Below are 17,547 nucleotides of genomic sequence, written 5' to 3' on the forward strand. Positions count from 1 at the left end.
CCTTCTTTTCATCAAAATTTCTTCATTGTACTAGGGTGTTCTAGAGCAGAATTGAAACCTACAGTTCTGGAGGTGTGGTGTCCACGTCAGTCACCAGTATGGAGTCTTTGCACAAGTCTCCAAGTAATATGGTCTCACAGATGTGGTGGAAAATTTTTAAGTCATTAATATAACAACCTATAAACAATTGCTGTCCTGAAAGTTCCTGAAATTAACCTGATATTTTAAAATCATCTGTTTAAAACTTGATACTAGCACAACTATGTGGTATATAAATGTCAGCACTATTCTATGTTAAATGCAGCAAGTTACAGACCTAAGAGTGATGGATTTTGTGCACACAATTGCAGTCATTGGCATATAAATTTATGAAAGTTAAAAAGTTCTACAAGAAGTAGTAAATACGTAGCTGAACATCTTGTGTTGAGGTGAAGGAAGAATCCCTATAATCTCACATAGAAGAAATTCTAGTGTGAGCAGTCTGGGTATTTATCATAGAATGTTTTTTGTTGGAAGTGACCTTAAAGATCATCTAGGTCCAACCCCCATGCATAGGCAGAGACACATCTCAAGACCAAGTTGCTCAAAGCCTCTTCCAACCTGGCCTTAAACACTTCCTGGGAGAAGATATCCACAACCTTCCTGGGCAACCTGTTCCAGTGTCTCATGACCCTCACATTAAGTAATTTCTTCCTACTGTCTAACCTAAATCTGCCCTCTTCCAGCTTAAAACAATTACCCTTTGTCTACTATATCGCCTTGTAAGAAGTTCCTCTCCAGCTTTCCTGTAATCCCCTTCAGGTACTGGAAGGCTGCTATAGTATCTCCTTGGAGCCTTCTCTTCTCTAGCCTGAACAACCCCAGTTCTCTCAGTCTGTCTTCATAGGAGAGGTGTTCCATCCCTCTGAGCATCTTCATGGCCCTTCTTTGGGCTTGCTTCAAGAATTCTGTGTCCTTCCTGTGTTGGGGACTCCACAGTACTGGACACAGTACTCCAGGCTGGGTCTTACAAGGGGGGAGTTGATGGGGGAAAATAATTTCCCTTGGCCTGCTAAATGCTTATTAAAACACTTGTGAAAACACTGTATTCTGCAATTCTGACATGCTATAAGTTAGAAATTTTGGACATCTCCATTCACAAAGAGTTTACCTGAATTAAATTTCTTAGACTTTGTGTTGCAGTAGGCATCAAATAATGCCTAATACCTGTTTTTCAGATGTGTCATCTGAGATAAACATTTTGAATCTTACAAGAACGTAAAAATAATCTGATTCTATAGACTCAAAATATATGCCCTAAAATTATAGTAAGTGTGAATTCTTTGGTTACAATGGGAGCAAAGTTGGCCTTTGCTACAAATGTGAAAGTTTCTGAAAGGTGATGATTTCTATTTTGCATTGGCAACAAAGAATTATTTTGAGTGATGTTGGGTAGGCAGATGTTTGCAGTCAGGCTCCATTTGCTGCTTTCAGTGATCTTATTAGAAAATAAATTAGTTACCAATATTTAGCAGATTGCTGCTGCTTTATTTCTGTTTTTATGCTCATACCTCCTCTTTCTGATTTTTTCCTGCTTTAAAATGATCTAGTGTACCATAGAGGATGATCTCTGCAAAATTGCTTCAGTACTATTTCAATAACAGAAACTGTGATGTGGATAGCAAACCTTTGGTTGATTAATTCCTAATGTTCTCTTAAATAATAAGGTGATGGGTGTGTGCTTCCCCTATACTTTTCAGTCCTTTTGATAAGTCCCTTGTAGCTTTATTTGCTTTGAAATGCTTTGGACAAATGCTTGAAAAATTGAGGTTTTGTTTTTCCAAGTGGTTTTAATGTAGCAAAGAGCCTGGAGACTAAATGTCATGTGTGTAAAATGACCATTCTTTATGCATTAATAAATTATTGTAAACTCATAAAAATGCCGATGAATTGAAGCTGTACTTATCAAAAAAAGTTTTTTCCCAGATTCATTATTTTATCATATTTTTTTGACAGATATTTCTTTCCTTATGGTAGTTCGTATGTCCAAAAGTGCTTTAGCATATTCTTACCTGTGCTTTAAGTTTTAATATGAATGTTTCATTGGCTAAGGCTTATTGTGAATTTAACAATGTCGATTTTTTCCAAAATTCTTATAAAATTGAGTCAACAAATGAGAAGTCTGAGTTTGAAGGTGTTCTGTGTTTCTTCTGGTTAATGATCAAAAGATTAGTAGCTCAAAGTTTTGAGAATTTGTGAAAAGTGTACTCTTCTCATGTTGATTCCTGTAAAAATGCTGGTTTGTGTATTAGAGTTAGAACTACTGCATTGTAAAATATAAGAATACTACACATAAATAATTCACATATCAAAAATATGTGAACATTGGCAAAGAAGATGTGAGAGGTTCAAATCTATTTGAAAGGAATAAAGCCAGATAAAGAAAATGCAAACCCTCCAACTCTTTTACTTTTATCTGGAACATCTGTCACACACACTGGTTTTTTTCTGGGAAAAAGTTCAAAGATTTCATCAGTTTTGCTTAAAATTCTGTTTTCAATAAAACCAACAGGTACTGATAAGAAAAATATTGAAACTAATTGTAATTGAATTAAACTGCATTGATGAGAATTTAAGCTCTTATATAAATGGAATGGTTATCAATTGGATGTATTTGAGGATGTGTTCATCTGACAAAAACAGGCTTGAAAGATTGGTGTAGTGGTGTGACTAATGATGGGACTGTTAATTGAATGCAGCTGCAGAGCTCTGCTGAATTGAAAGGCTTTGCTTGGTTTTTTTCCTACTGGTTTTTTGTTTTGGCTGCTGTCTGTGTTGATACCACTTTACTTGTCAGATAGAGCAGTCATGGGGTTGCAGTTTAAGTTGGCTGGAACCTGGAACCTTGACAGCCTTGAGGAGTTGGGCTGTGTGAACCTTATGCAGTTCAACAAGGCTAAGTGCAAGGTCCTGCACCTGGTTCAGGACAGTCCTCAATATTGGTACAGACTAGAGGGTGATTGGATTAGGAGCAGCCCTGTGGATGAGGACTTAGTTATAGTGGTGGGTTACAGCCTTGGATATGAGCCTGCAATGTGCACTTGTAGTCCAGGAAACCAGCTGTATCCTGGGCTGCATAAAAAGAAGCACAAACGGCAGATTGAGGGAGGTGATTTTTCTCTTCTCCTCTGCTCTCATAAGAGTCCATATGGAGTACTGCATCCAACTGTGGGATCCCCAGCACAAGAAAGGTGTGGACCTGTTAGATCTGTTTCAGAGGGCCATGCTTATGACCAGATGGTTGGAAAACATATCTGTGGAGAATACGGAAAGAGTTGGGATTCGTTAGCTTGGAGAGGAGAAGAATCTGGGAAGACTTATTGTGACCATTAGCACTTAAAGGGGGCCTGTGACAAAGACAGGGAGAGACTTTTAAACAAGGCCTGTAGTGATAAGACAAAAGGCAATGGTTTTAAACTGAAAGAAGGTGGATAAAAGTTGGACATAAGGAATACATTATTTTTGATGAGAGCCAAGAAAAATTGTGGCTGCCTCATCCTTGGAAGCGTGTCATGTCCTGTTGTATGGGGCTTTAAGCACCCTGACCAAGTGAAAGGTGTCCCTGTTCATGGTGGGCTGTGGGACTAGATAAAGCACCCTCTCTACCCAGGCCATTCTATGATTCTAACTGATTTAACTGATTTGCATTCTGGATGCACAATCAGCAAATTCACTAGCAGGGGACAAGGACTAAATGGGGATGGGTGCTGTAGAACCTGGCATCATTGAACTTAGGATCAAATCATGTGCCAAATTTCATAAACTGGTTTACATCAAATCATAATAATCCTTGATTATGCTTTTGTCTGATCCTGAATGTTCATTCCAGTCTCTTGCTGGGTGGTACCTGTTGTGAGCTGTTTGACAAAACTGAACTGTCAACAAAACAAAAAACTCAGTGGTTAGTTTAGGAGTGAACACCTTGCACAGATAGATACTGTAGCAAAGAGGTGAATATGCAGTAAGGTCAAGGCAGGGCTGTGACAGCCGAGACACAGATTTCATAGATTTACTTGGGTAAAGGGGTGTAAATTCTCAGTTTACCCAGCTTGCTGCTACTGTGGGGTAGTCTAGATGATCTATCTGCTTGTGTCTGTCCAATTTTCAAGAAAGTTACTGCTGATTTTTTCTTGGAAATAATAGTCAAATTAGTTATACTACTCCCTTAGTATTTTCCTTGTGATCTACTATGGATAACAGAATGTCTTTACAGACAGCCAGGAAAAACTGCTTCTATTTCACAAAGCCACACAACATAGCACAAAACCAAAGAAGAATTCCAAACAGGTTTAGTGCTATTATATTTCCTTTTTCTGTGAAAGTATGTCCTAAGGCTCTTGTATGAGTACTGATAATTTGAGATGTCTGAATAAACAGTACAAAGATTTGAAGAAGAGGAATATGTGATGTAGTGATAACTGCTATCTGAGAATCTCTGCAGAATGTTTCCATCTGATAATTTATCAATACAGGCTTCTATTTCATGTATGCCTACCAGTATTAGATAAGCTTAAAGGGTGTACTTTGATAACAATTAGGGTCCTGTTGTGAAATTTTTGTCTTAATACAAGGTAGATAGATATTTTTGTGTGTTTGTCATTCCATCGCATGAGAGTGTAATGGAAAAATTACAGTATTTGTATCCCTTTATTATTCTTAACAGAAAACTCATTTATTTTTTCAACCCATCCTGACTGTCTCATTTTCTTGATTCCAGAATTGTCAAAGCTGTTATTAAGAAATATGTATCTCCTGGTTGAGTTTTGATACACAAAGTAGCTATTCTGCTTTTCTCACTCATCTTACCCACTCCCTTCCTTATCTAATGTGACTTTGTGTAATTTTAAAATAACATCTTTGAACCACCAGGACCTGTGGAATAAAAGACAGTGTTGGCATTGAGGAGCATGACAGTCATTTCCTGATGTGCTTGTATTTTGTGACTTAGAGAAGAAATATGAATCTTGTTTAAATCATCTGTTGCTTTAGTGGATTTAGTCATGCTGGTTTTTGGTGATCTGGGAGTTTCTGTGCAATCATGTCTATGGCTCCAGTTAGAAAGATTGTATAACTTTTCCAGTAGTTAAACCACCAAATCATAGAATTGTCATGGTTAGAAAAGCTCTAATATCGCTGTACACAACCATCAACCCAGGAAAAAAATGTTTGATATTACGTGATAATTTAACCTATTTTGTGTTCACAGATTACTTTTTTACCTCTTTTTCTGTTTATGCTTTCTAGTTTTAGGCTCCTAAGTAGCTACACATCTCATCACGGTTTGCATGAGTATTTTTTCATTTTTACCTATAGGAATAATAGCTAAGGACTTGGGAAAATTAATTAAATAAACATTGCCAAATATGCACTGAATTTTTTTAGTACTAAATCATCCTTTATAACACTTTCCTCAATAGAGTCCTGTTAACATTCAAGTAAAAAGCTCATGCTGGTCTGTGCCACTTGAAAATCTAATGATAATATTTAAAGTAGAGTATGACTCTTCATTATCAGATCACTTATTATGGTATTATGCATAATGATCTAGGTGTATTAAAAATAGCAATAAAGTTTTAATACCATTATTTATCCAGACCTGGGAATTTTTCGAATAAAAGGGATTTAATTCATTTCCAGGGACTGGAGTATATGATATGTATATTGGCTGTTTCTATGGCTGATCATATATCTTGCTATTTAATCTGCAAAGGGAATCCTGGAAAAGTCTTTCTTGCTCCTGAGTTATGGAAAGTTGTTGCTAACGTATACCTCATGACTGAATTGTGGATGGATGGAATGCTGCTTGGAAAGCCTTTCAGAGGCCTGTGGAAACAGATAAATAACATGAATATGCAGCTCAAATGCTGAGAGGGATGTACAGGAATAGCTGACAGTAGCGCTTCTGAAAATTTTTCACATGATCTTCCAAAAGGTTATTTTTAAGAAAAAAGTAGGTACTTTCTTTGTGTCTTTTCACTGAAATATTGCAAGACATGCTTCTTGATGGTGCCTGCAATTCATTTGATTAGGTAGTCTAGGGTCATGAGAAATTGAAGATCTGATTTCTGAGAATACAAGTTTGTTAGCTGAGACAGATATAAAGAATATGTTCTCTAAGTGTCTACATCTGTCTTCTGCTTGCCTCTTGGCATGTGAACCATATGTCTGTTGCATATGTGCTTTCAAGCACAGATCAAGTTTCTGTATCACAGGTACCACAGGGTCTACCTGTGCAAATGCAGTAGAGGTTGTCTGGTACTTCTGGCTATGCATCAGCCCAGCACTTCTGATGACCTACTCTAAATGGAGAAAGTAGTCTTCCCTTCCCCTTTCTTCAGCAGAATATAGTACCACAAATTTGGTGTGTTCAGTGAAAGTGAGGTATAGCAGTGTTGCCAAGGTTCTCCTAGTACTAACATTGTATAGCCGCTACTGAAAGACCTTACTGCAGCTGTGCTCCAGCTTCTGTATAAACAGATCCTAATGCCAGTCAAAAATGTGTTTTAAAAATGTGGAAGGCCTGTCAGGAACTATCAGAAATGCTAGCAGCAGGTATTTCTGTACATAGTTCTCTTAATATTTGAGATGCAAATTCATGCTTTGTATCTGTTACTGCAGCTACTACCTCTGTAACTCCATCTGTGAGACAGAACTTCCTTATGGTAATAACTGTTCAGTAATTTCCAGAAATCTACAATGTGCATTTTATGCTAGTGTCTTGTCTAAATTATATCCTGAAGATGTATGGTTTTTTGTTTGGTTTTTGTTTTTTTTTCATAAAGCTATGACTATTCTAAGGGAAAGCAATGGATTACTTGATCAGAACTGTTTTTAAGCACTTAAAAAAGTTACAGCTTTTCTCTTGTAGAACTGAAGTGCAAGATTTGTTGTAAAACCTTGTGAATGATAAAATGTGTATAGGGATGGCTGCTGACGACTGGAAACAGGTTGCTCTGCCTTGCTGAAAGTGATTTTATTGTTGAGTGGAGATTTCTGTTCTGATGAAAAAGGAATACCTTGGGATTACTCTTACTCTTTTCATTACTAGTGACTTCCATAAAGCTATTTCTAAACTATGAACATTTTTTAATTCAAATACCTGTTTTATAAAATTTGGATATTAATTGGCAAGTCATTAATGTGGGAAATTTTATGAGAAAATGTTCTGCAATTAGGGCAGGCATTTGTGCATGTTTAGGATTCTAAAATGTGCTTTCTTCTAATGAAAAATTGACCACTTCAGTATTTTTAGTAATCACTTAACAAATTATACCCTTAAATAGTATTTCTCTGTTACTCTTATCTGAACGTCATATGTGAGACTTAAATCTCCTGAAACATAAGTATGGCCACAACAAGTGCTTGAATCCAGATTAATTTCTTTATTTGTTCTCAGGTGTTTGCTTCCTTTTTTGTTAAATAATCTGCTAGAGCAAGTACTATTTTATAGTGGTTTAAACTTGGAAGACTCAAAGTAAAACAAGGGTTGAATGTTTTTTCTATAAGCAGGTTTTACCTTTCTCAATTCAAGAGAATGTTGTTACACAGAATACACAAATTACTAATAGGAAGGAATACTATCGAGGGCGAAACACATGCAGTGTTGTGTCATTCTATGACTTCCCCTCTTCCAAAGGACCATCACATCTTCAAAGTCTTGTTTGAAGTTCCTCTTCTATAGTTCTTTGAAGACTCTATTAGTACCTGAAGAAAAAAACCCAGCACTAGGGTTGAAAAGCACTAGGAAGTTAAAAAACTAACTTTGGCAGAGGAGTTGTTGTAACTATGAGCTGTGGGAATGTAATTAGCATGATTGTTATCCAAGTCCTGTTCTTTTGATGTAATAATAATTAAAGCATGTTATCTATTGTCTGTTCAAAACTTGGAATAGGTAAAATGTAAAAAAAAAATTAAAAAAATTATCTGTTGTTGTCTTCATGTATGGCTCTGAGTAGATTTAGACTGAACAGCTAAGGACTGATTCATGGTTGTTGATGATCTGGCCTCAGACAGATTGTTTAAAAGTAGATCTTGATACTTTTGATATACCAAAACCTGAGATGAGAAATGTCAATGTTCTAGATTTTTTCAAATAAATTATCTTCAAAGTCATCCACACTGATGACTGTCATTAAAAGTGAGCCCAGGATTTACAGCATCAGTGTCTACTGTGCAGTTTAGAAGAATTGTGATTGAATCTATTGTTTGTGGTATCACAGAACTGTGTACTAGGAGTATGCCACAACAATAAGCTTTACACAAAAATTTCTAAGTTTGGACTAGCATCTATCCATAGGAAGTCTTTTGGGACTCTTCTGAAATTTCTAGTGGCTTGTTTGGTCACTGGAGGACTTACTTTCCTCCCTGTCTAAGATGATTGAATCCATCTCTGTGCATCAGGATGTATACTGAGAATTTTAGAGGCAGTTGTGAACCCTGCTCTCTTTGAAATATGTCTGTGGTTACCTCCTAGGAGTCTCTGTGGTAATGGGTAAACAGGAAGGTCAATGCTCAAAACTGTTTTGATAAGAGAGGAGTCAGGGTGGATATGACATCATATTTTGAAAATGGCTTTAAGGGGATTTAGGAGAGCACAGATAATTAGACATACACATCAGAAAAGTGTGTAAAAAGTGTAAAAAGTAAACAGATTTAATGGTTAAGGGATAAAACATACGACATGGTATTTTTTAAAACTCCTGTAAAGCAGCACAAATCTAGCAGCTTTTGAAAGGAACTAGTGAGTACAACTGTTCAGATTAATTGTATTTCCAAAATACAGTTTGATAATCCTATATCAGAAGTTGATGAAGAAGCTAAGCTTGGTAACTTGCCATGGTAGAGGCACTGTCTGTTACCATACATCTAGAAGAACAATTTATGTAAGTAGTCCTTAAAAGAGAAAATATCATGTTGCTACTTTTAATACCTAAAATGAGCTTGTGCTTGGTATGTGGTATGCTGTTCTAATTTGTTCTATCCACCCCATTTTGACATGGTGGATTTAAAATTTGTAAAAATAAATAATGGAGCAAGAGTAGGATGATCATAGGTATTGAACAGTTTCTGAGTGATGTTCTTCATCTTGGATGACCTGGCTAAGTGGAGGAATGTAATAGAAGTCTTTAAAATGATGAGCTGCATTAAGAAGGTGAATAGGAAGCAGATGCTTTCCATCATAATTTTCATGATCAGAGGGCTGGAACACCTCTCTAATAAACAGAGGCTGAGAAAGTTGGGGTTGTTCAGCCTGGAGAAGACTTCAAGGAGATGTTACTGCAGTCTTCAAGAACCTGAAGGGGGCCTGCAAGAAAGCTGTGGAGGGAGTTTTTGCAAAGGCATGGACAAAGGGATAGGACCAAGGGTATTGGCTTTAAACTGGAAGACTCTCAGGTTAAGCATAGGGAAGAAATTATTCAATGTGAGGGTGGTGAGACACTGGAACAGGTTGCCCAGGGAAGTTGTTGATGCTCCATCCCTGGATGTGTCCAAAGAGAGGTTGGATGGGGCTTGGAACAATCTGCTGTAGTTGAAGGTGTCGCTCCCCATGGTAGGGGAATTGGAATTAGATGATCTTTAAGGTCTCTTCCAACCAAAACTGTTTCCATGATCTCTTTATGAAAGACGTAGATACTATCTTGTAATACCTCTGAGTGGTAGACTTACAAAGAGTGGTTGGGTAACTAACCTGCAGGCCTCCTTGTAAAAAAATGAAAAAAAATTTGTGTGGGTTTGAAACGTGAACAATTTGAAGTTTGGTTGAAGAAAAATTTTTAAATACCATAAATTAACAAGATACCACCTTGAGTTAGGGTCTTAGTACTGGAAACTGAAAGAATGCTGCAGGCATGTCACTGCAGGTTTCTTTTGCATTATTGTCCTCTACAGTCATTTGTTGCTGTTTGGTCTTAAAAGGGAAAACCAAAGTGTGTGAAAACCATACTTGTGTGTGTGTTCTCGTGCATGTGCACTCTCTCTTCTGAAATGCATTTAAGATTGAATTTCATTATCATCTCCATCTTCAAGAAACATTTTTGGTAAACTATGCCTGCCATTGATAGTTTCAATATACATGTTGGCTATCATCATTGAAGAGTCATGCTTCCCGCCCACCTGCCCCTGACATCTTTTTGCATAACTTTGAGAGCAAGATGAACTGAGATTTTTTAGTAGGAGTTTGCTTAGAGGATATGCACATGAAATACTTGAATGAGTTTAAGAAATAAAATTGAGAAGATTCCTTTCTGACACACAGAAAAGTATACAATGTCAGAAAGTTATTTTTTAGTTATCCTTGGTTCATGTGATTATATATTTCAACATGCCTAAACTGATATATAGGAATTCTTAAATATACATCAGTAGAGAAAATAGACCTCTACGTATGCTATATAGAGATTGCTTAACGTATCATTGACATCTAAAAGCTCTGATCTGATAGACAAAACCAAATTAAAAACAAGCAAGCAGCACAATAAGACTTCGTGTCAAAGCTTTCCATTTGCTTCTGTGAAGGGTTCTGAAATTTTCATCAGTATGATTTTGGTGAACAGTTTGTGTGACCTGAAAAAAAGCACTTGAGCTTGGCTGCAGTCATTACTGTCAAATTATTGACAGTGTTTTTTTCTTTTCAATTTGCCTGACTTTATTTATCCTTCTTTGATGATAAAAAAGGTTGTTTTCCCTTCCTCTTCAGCTTTCTTCCTCTCTTAAAATTGTCCTGTCATTGCCTATTTAAAGAAAAAAGATTGGAAGCATGCAAAGTCTGAATTTTCAAAACAGAAAGTATTCCTGATACTTCTAACTATGGGAAGAGTCAAATGTTTGATAAATTAAGTAGTGCAGTAAGGTTCTGTATCATTCAAAGGGCATTTCCAAGGTTCTTAGCTTAGAGAGTTGTAAATTTGTTTCATTTTCTGACCCTGGGGAACAATTATTAATAAATTGAAATCCTTTCTATATATTTTAAAATAATGTATTTCACTGTCAGCATTCAGAATAGAGCTAGCAAAATGGATGGGTTTTCATGTCCAGTGGTTAATCATACTTTTAGAAATTGTCATATCCCTCTCCCCTCCCTTTTTGTGAATGTGATAGTCCGAATTAAATTTGCTTCCTGCATTTTTTCTTTACTTTCTAATCAACTTTCTTCCATTTCTAAGTTCTCTAACCTTAAACACAATTTTAAAACTCATCTAGTATGTATCTTCATGTTTAGTGAAGGTGATAAATGAAATATTTTTTTATTTTAAATTGTAATAGTTATTTTTTGAGGAGTCCTGGCAGACCTTATGGCAGTTGCAGGACAGTGGGGTGGTTATACTGGTCTCTACAGAGTAAGTACACACTGCTAATACAAATGCATGAGACCAAAGCAAGTTTTGAGCCTTTGTGACTTTAAGAGGTCTTAATCTTCTGTATTGCAAGGTGGAACTAATTGTGTATGAGGTCTGAACTAGGCACTATAGCCATTCAGCTATGAAGTAGGTTAAAAACGTTCAATGAAAGTACCTTGGAAGCTATCTTAGCAGAAAGTCAAGGAATTTAGATATTGGATACTAATGCTTGAGTTTATATTTATCATAGGTTCTGTTGCATTCATATGTACTTGGTCACATTTAAATACTATACCAGTGGTTAGAAATACAAGGCAATTTAAATTAACTGTTAGCTGAAGACCTGTTGAGGCAAGACAGTCTTGTTCTGTGTTACTACTTTTTCTGAGTTTGGATTTTGCTTGGTATCGATGATCCAAGTTACACAAGGGCTGAAATTTGCATGGATGAATGAAACATTCCTGTGAGGAGCCACAGCTGTGAGGGGGAATAGGCAGGAGAGCTGAATACTCAAAACACTTTTTCACAAAAGTTAGCAGATAACTTGTATTTGGTTATGAGGCAAGGTTTGGATAGCATGGGAGCTGTAGGGATATCTTCAGTGAGAAGAGGCCCCATGATAGAACTAGTTCAAGTAAGCTTCCAAATGGAACTGTTACCAGCCAAAGCTGAACTCCATCAGCAGCACTGGTGGTGCCTCTGTATTTATTTAAGAAAGGAGAAGAACCACTGTGCTGCAGCTGTGCTGTGTGAGAAAAATTGAGAAAAACAACCCTGCAGCCATTAAAGGTCTGAAAAAGGAGGAGGAGGTGTTCCCTGTGCCTGAGCAGAGATTTCGATGCATCCTTTGGTCAAGCTGGTTGTTCCCCTGCATGGAGGTCCATGGTGGAGAAGATACCTACGTGCAGCCCTTGAAGGATCCCACACAAGAAGAGCTGGAGATGCCTTGATGGAAACTGCAGCCTGTGGAGAGCCCATGCTGGAGCAGGCTCCTAGCAGGACCTGTGGCCCTGTGGAATGGGCAGCCTGTGCACGAGCAGGCTTTCTGGCAGCACATGGGGAGTGGCAGAGATGAAGTGCTATGAACTGACTGCACCCCCTTACCCACTCCCCTGCACCACTTGGTAGGGAGGAGGTAGAAGAGTTGGGATAAAGTTGAGTCAAATTTCCAAGCTAGTATCACCAATTAAATTGCATGACAGAGGAACTAAAAGTTTAACCACTGTACTTGTGTATTGCTCTGAGTAATAATTAATGAATTTCATGAGTTTGACAAGTTTTTGTCTTTAGCTATTTCTAGCCTTTTCCTCCACCTATAAGCACAAAAGGAGAAGGAATAATAGACAACAGAATGCTTTTTATGTTTACCAAGTCCTTCTCACAGTTTCACAACTCCAGAAAGTCAATTACAAGTGTCATTGGAGGGAATATGAGTAGCATAGTTTAATTAGAAGAGAGGGCTGGGGAGCCAACAAAGATCTTTGCAGTTAGATGAGTCATCACAAGTACAAGAGTGACTCCCAGCTGTGTTCATTTGCAGCTGAAATAATTAACAGAAAAATAAATGAATAAGCCAAATATCAAATATAATGAAGAGCAAACTTACCTGTTGTGATCCAAGATGACAGTTTTGGTTTGCATTTCCAGGAATGTATGGAGTAAGTGATGCTTTGGGAAAGGAAATAGTTTCAGATTTATAAATATATAGATCACAACTGGGATATGATTGATGATCAGACTAGTAGTGTTTTATCTCTGCATGGGCTGTCAGTGTTAAATACATGAAGTTACTGGTGCAGACTACTTCTAGAAATACTAGTTAGCTGTCTTTAAATAAATAGAGCTATATATATAAAAATATATATACATATATATATAAACATTTGGGAAAAAAATCAATAAAGTATTCATTGGTAGACAAGTTCTGTAAAGAAAATGAATATACTATTTCCTAAAGAAGCTATATCCTGGTTACGGTACTCAACTAATACAAGAGTGTGTAGAACTTGTATAAAAGGTTTTGGTCCCACTGCACAGTACATTTTCTCTGTCCCCAAAATAAAGGATAGTAGATTTGAATGCTGTGTGAGACTTCCAATTCTATCAATTTTGGGTTTTTTGTACTTAGGATGCTCGTGTTCTGTTTCAGAGACAATGCCAAGAAGATGAAATGGTTGCCTGTTTTAGTTGGTGATTCCTGTGGAAAATTTAAAAATTCAGAGAATTATTCTTGTTTCCTCATCAACACTGTTTTGGTTTATACACTGATTTCTCATATCAATTACTGTTAAAGTTCTGCTAGGCATTAGAGAACTTTGCTACATTTTTTTTAATAGTTCCTACTGTGGTCTGTTACAAGTAACCAGAGCACACAGTAGTCTTTTTGATACTGCAAATCACTGTAGTTGGCTGCTGTACTATAATATTTTCTTTTGTGAACTTTTGGATTTCATACTTTATGGCAGTTTAATAGGACTTGGAAGATTGAGTTGCAATTCAATTTCATAAAACAAATATAGCTCCCTCCCCCCCCCCAAGTAAATCAACCAAGAAAGTCTTTTTTCAATACAAAGAAAAAGGTCTCAAGATACATAAAAATGATCTGATACTCATCCTCTTAAGGGCAAGTTAAAATTTGACATTGTCAAGAAAAATTAGTACTCCAACAACTGTGGAAATTTTTTTAGGAGGATTTTTGGGAGAGTTGCTCAGCTCTCTATTTGGTTTTCATGAAGGAATTATTCAAACATTAGCATTTGAGATGAATATTTTACTGTGTTTTTATGTCATTACATCAAAACAACTTTACAAAGCAGCTTTCTTTTAAATTGTATATTGGTAATTGTCTTTCCTGAATCTGCCTGTATAGAAAACCATAACAAAATGAACAGAGTGGTGGGATAGTCAGCCAAATATTCAGAATCACTGCTATTTAAGTAATGTCTTTATTTAAAATGGCTGATCATTTTGGGGTTAAAGTGGAGATTATTTTTCTCATTATTTCAAAATATATAATCTTCTATAGAGAGCTGCAATCCAAAAACTAAAAAATCATTTAGAATTAAAACAAATACATGCAACTACCCTGCCATTTTAGGTATATGGCTTGTGTGTTAGGTTTTGATTCTTTATATTAACTGTAACGTTGGGTTCAGAACAGTCATGACTTCATTGAAATGGGCTTCTGATTTCTTGTGCTGCTTGAAGGTATTATTTTGAACTTGTAAAGATCAAATTCTTATCCTGTCATTGATTAGAGTCTAAACTTTCATATTTCATACATTGTTTGTGTTAAAACTGTATATTTATGAGAAAAAAATCACTGTGTAGCAATCTCAAACATGACACATTTTGGCAATTAACATTATAGCCTTTTAAAGCTACCTGGATTTCTGCAAGCTGTAACTTCAGGGCCGGTATTAGCAAGTGGAGAGCAAGTGGTGCAGTAGTAACTACAAGTTATGCTGTTAGTGACAGAAACTTGAGGTAATCATTTACTACTTAAGGGTAGAAGCAGGCCTAGCAAATGTAAAAACAAAACACATAAAAAAATACATGGATTGAGTAAGTAATTGAGGTAAAAGAGCCTTTTTTTTCCTTTGCAAACTTCAACTTGTATTTGGTCTCTCCCTCAGGATAACTACACATTTGCACAGCCAGGAATTCAAAAGAAAGTGAAAATGTTGGAGGAACTTGTTAGTCGCATCGATGGTAAGTCTTAAAAACTTATTTAATTTCTGACTGGTGTTTCTTTGGATGTATGTAGTTAAAATGTGTTCAAGAAGTCAAGCCAACATCAGTGCAGTTATCTACAGTGGTGAAGTGACATCTCCTTCTTGGATGCGGTGTCACACTCAATCAGTTTGTGGTGCACTGGCCTTAGCAAGATCACTATCATGTATCATTTAAAAGAAAGCCACTAGAGCATGAGCCAGTTTCATTACTTTTTATTAAGGCAATATAATAAAAATTCAATGGCAATTTCTTTGCAGCAGAGTAATGGCCACATACAAAAGGCAGCCAGTATTCTCTTCACATTAAGCTCAGTGATTGCTGTAATTCGGGCAAGTCGCAGTGGTTGTTTATGGCTGTCCTTCGGCACTATGTTTTGTGCCTTTGTGCATCATTTTGCTATCTGTAATGCCTGAATAATTTCTCTGTGGAATCCAATTAATTATGAACTCTGGAAAGAACATCTTTAATATTATAGATAAATTACAGTGTATGCAGGTGTAATTTTAGATTATGCTTTCATGTTTTAGCAGGGCACTTTGAAATATTTTCTACCTTCATCCTTAAAATAATTCCCTTCGTGAAATGCTGACTGTCACATTGCTAGAACAGAGTTTAATTAAATGAAATGCAAGAGATAATGCTTGCCCATTCTAAGCATACTCTCTTGATAGTTTGTTAAATTAATGAACAAAGTATTTACAAAGTGTTTCCAAGCAGAACCAGGGATATATTTGCGACACTAGCCTGTCAGGGATGAGATAGAAAAAATATTTATTGTGTAGTTTAATATTTGATAAACTTCATGGAAAGATTAATTCCATCTTTTCATTGTGGTATTGTGAGTTTTTCTTGTGCCAGTGCTTACCATAACAGATTTGGGGTTGACCCAAACACATTTACATCCCAAATATTTGATAATGCTCCTCATGCCCTTTTAGGGTATTACATTATTTTAATGTTCAGAACTAAGGACAGTAGAATGATGTTTATATAATATTACACAATCAGTATAAATGTTGTAGATGTATCTTTTTTTAGTTAAAATGTAATTGAATGTGAAAACAAAATCCTTTTGTATATAGGGTAGCAAAATATTTATACAATATATTAAAATATTTATAAAGTGATGTATTTTGTTATTTCAAAATTAATCTGCTTGCAATGCAACTTTTCTAACAAATGACTGCATAAGAAAGAAAGTGCATAACTTTAATGCCTATAAATAAACTTTCTTAACTTGGTCAATGAAAAATTTTTTAAAAATTATTTAACCAAGTTTTAAAACTGAAGAATACTATTCTGGTAATCATCCTTATGGTTTTGTTTGATTAAAATATTAAATATAATACAATAATGTTTAGTTTCTAAAGAGGAAAGAAATGCTGTAAGCATCTTTGTACCTTAGTGTTTTAGGGATAAAGCTAAATAACTTAATGATTACTTTAGGAAGCATTATTTTTAAGGCTTTGCACTTAATAGAAAAATAAGACAGAAAAATGTAGAAAATAAATATGTTTTCTGAAATTATCCTTTACCAGATTCTGTTTATGCAGTTGAGTAGTAGAGGATGGTTTCCTTGTTTTGAGCAATGTAGTTGGAGGAAGCAAAAACCAAAAATATCAACTTTAAGGGACTGATCATCTCATAGCAGTTGTGTTGTTTGTATGACATACTTGTAGCATATATAGAAAAGATGCTGAAGGAAACTATTTAAAAAAAAAAAATAGGGATTATAAATCTTCAGATTGAGGGAACTTTGATGACATTTTTTTTAATTGTAGAAGTTACGAAGTATTCTAAAAATCCATTGTGGCTATTGGAAAAGGGAGCCAATAAGATTTGGGTGTTATAGAAACCTAGAACTAGTTGGCTTGAACAGGGCCTCTGGAAGTCAGTGTTCCAAAGATGTGCTTCTCAGTCTAAGGGGGCAGAGATAGCTAAGATTGGGCTGTGTGGAGTCTTGCCCTGTTGAGTTTTAGAAGCTTCAGGGATGGAGATTCTGCAGCCTTCCGTGGTAAGACTGCTCAAGGATTTGACTGTGATCATTGTGATATTATTTTTATAAATTAATAATTAGAATTTTTGTTTATGAAACTGGTGTCCACTGTCTTTTGTTTTGTCTCTCTGTACCTATGAGAGGAATCTCATGCTCCTCTTTAATAGTTCCAGCTTTTTATGGATTTTTCTTTTTAAGGCTGAACAAATCCAGTTGTTAGCCCCCTTTCATGTGTAAAATGCTCCAGCTTCCTAACTGCCTTGGTTGCCCTCCACTGGGCTTTCTCTGGTATGCCAGTGTCCCAGAATTGGATGTAATGCTGCAGGCATGATCTTTCAAGTGGTGAATACAGAGGAAGACTCACTTTTCCCCACCTGTTGGCTTATCTTTTGCACAGAAAACCCAGTGTATGATTGGCCTTCCTTTCTGCCAAGGTCACAG

At 36.2% G+C, this 17,547-nt stretch overlaps 1 protein-coding gene across 2 annotated transcripts in view; it reads left to right on the top strand.

The window, feature by feature from the left end:
• The window catches only part of TBC1D22A (TBC1 domain family member 22A), a 161,524-nt gene that overhangs the window by 57,260 nt on the left and 86,717 nt on the right, over positions 1-17,547 (top strand). For both annotated transcript variants that reach the window (XM_008492980.2, XM_030461184.1), the window contains exon 10: positions 15,011-15,086. In XM_008492980.2, coding sequence (XP_008491202.1) covers positions 15,011-15,086 — 76 coding nt within the window. The remainder of the gene's footprint in view (positions 1-15,010; positions 15,087-17,547) is intronic.

The sequence above is a fragment of the Calypte anna genome, chromosome 1 (genome assembly GCF_003957555.1).
Source record: "Calypte anna isolate BGI_N300 chromosome 1, bCalAnn1_v1.p, whole genome shotgun sequence".
Lineage (NCBI taxonomy): Eukaryota > Metazoa > Chordata > Aves > Apodiformes > Trochilidae > Calypte > Calypte anna.